This window comes from Nerophis lumbriciformis, linkage group LG13 (genome assembly GCF_033978685.3).
Source record: "Nerophis lumbriciformis linkage group LG13, RoL_Nlum_v2.1, whole genome shotgun sequence".
In the NCBI taxonomy this organism is placed as follows: Eukaryota; Metazoa; Chordata; class Actinopteri; order Syngnathiformes; family Syngnathidae; genus Nerophis; species Nerophis lumbriciformis.
The window spans coordinates 35,233,433-35,235,617 of NC_084560.2; the positions used below are offsets into that span (position 1 = coordinate 35,233,433).

Consider the following 2,185-nt stretch of genomic DNA (forward strand, 5'->3'; position numbering starts at 1 on the left):
TCGCCTTAGTTAGCTTCTACGGCTAACACTGAAACACGCCGATGTGTTACTACGCTCGAGTTCTTCCGTGTTCGCTCTTACAATAACAATGTGGCTATAGCTTGGTTAGTATACAGGTTACGGAACATAAATTAAGTATTGTTGAGGGTTTTTGAATGCATTTTTAAAGCGATTTAGTGGTAGAATTGATTGCGTCCATTAGCTGCATTGCTAGCTATCTAGAACGAGACGATTTTTACATGTTAAAATGTCTCTCATAATAATTGTGAACGACAGGCAAAATCCCCCCCCCAAAAAGTGCAGTTCTCCTTTAAATATTTATTTATGATTATTTTATTTATTGTTTATGTATTTAATATTTATCTACTTAAACAGTTGTCTATTTATTTACATACTCAGTTATTCACTGTGGTGTTACAAATTGAGTACAAACAAATGTGTTAGAAATTGCTGTGAAACAAAAAAAGGGTAAAACTGAAAAAGCTCTGAGTTTTTTCTAATCCTTTTTGGACATGCTGTAATGAGGAAACTGGAAATATGTGAAGTATAATATAGTAATTGTATGCATGTTTATAATAAACCAACACAAGAACCATATACACATCTCGGCGGGATTATTGCAATGCTTCTTATTTTGCGGTCAGCCAGTCTTCTCCCTCTCGTGAAGAGCTGGTCCAAAACACAGCTGCATCTCTTTGAACACAGCAGAGAGAACTCGTTTTTTTCCGTTTTAGCATGAAAGAAATACACGGCCCTTTAAAAACCTCATTAAGTGAGATATTTTCAGAAGAAACGATCATAAACATTATGCAGATTACCTTGTTTATTTTGACATGACACAACAATCAGACATGAGACCATTTTTTTACTCATAGTAATACATGTTTTTTTTAAACATGTATTACCATCAGTAATAAAACATTACTATTACACAAATATCCACATGTTACTCATTTTATTTCATGGGTTTGACCTGACAAAACAATTTCTTTATATGTTTTGATATTTCTTTCATTTTCACTCCATATATGATTGGATTTAACAGAGGACTATACACAACCACTTGTAAAGTCATTACTAAACTTACTCTTTTTGGAAGGTCTGACTGCAGTTGATCGGTCATAGCATCAAAAACAATTAAACAAGTGAAGGAGGATAAAACTATCAGGTGGGGTAAACATGTCTCTGTAGCTTTTTTCCTAACTTCCCCACAACTGTGAGCAGTTATTATAAATATCTTTATGTATGTAAAAAGAATGAACATCACAGGAGAAATAACATTAGTTATTGTGACAATCAAAACATAAATATTAAGAAATGTTGATTTTACACAGTGAAGCTTGTGGACTGAAGTGTTACACCAGACTCCACCTGTAGTAAAAGTGCACATTTTTTGTTTAGAATTCATTACAACTCCAACTGCGAGCTCCACTGCAGGTATAAACCAGGCCAAAGTCAAGAGGACAATAACAGTTCTTTTTCCCATGATAGTTGGATACTGCAGAGGTTTGCAGATAGACACATACCTGTCATAAGCCATGGCTGACAACAGTAAGAAGTCTGATCCACCTAATGAATGAACAACAAAATATTGAAACATACAAGCAGAATGAGAAATGGTCTGTTTTTCAGATAAGACGTCAATGAAAAGTTTAGGGTAGATACCACTGCTAAACAAAAGAGAGTTGAGTGACAAAGCAGCAATGAAAATGTACATAGGCTCATGAAGGTTCCTGTGGATCCAGATTAGACATATAATGGTGCAGTTAGCACAGAGGATGAGAATATATAGTGTCAAAAAGATGACAAAGTAAATATAGCCATATTTCTTCATGTCTACATAGCCACCAAAAGTTATATATGTTCCATTGAATTCAGCATCCATGAAGTTAGTCCCAGAAAAATGAATACCGGTAAAAAAAGATCCAGCAGACTGTGTCGAAGCAAACAAGAGTCCTAAAATAAAGATCACAGTGATTGATGTGCAGGGAGCTGGTCTTCCTCTTCATCTCCACAATGCACAAAGTGAAGTGTCGGAGGAGGATCACATCTTTTATAAGACTTGTTCGCCCTCCATGGATCTCATTATGTGATCCACAAAGAGTTGCTGTCATGTCAACAAGCACCTCCAAGTCTTTAGGACCTCCTGTCACTCAAACTTTCTATGACAGCCAGTCTTTAACAT

General features: G+C 35.6%; 1 protein-coding gene across 1 annotated transcript; it reads right to left on the bottom strand.

The window, feature by feature from the left end:
- Positions 1–955: 955 nt before the first annotated feature.
- On the bottom strand, positions 956–1,885 carry LOC133613953 (olfactory receptor 11A1-like). The gene has a single exon (XM_061971886.2). The coding sequence runs from the start codon at positions 1,883–1,885 to the stop codon at positions 956–958; it is 930 nt and encodes a 309-aa protein (XP_061827870.2).
- Between the last annotated feature and the right edge of the window lie 300 nt (positions 1,886–2,185).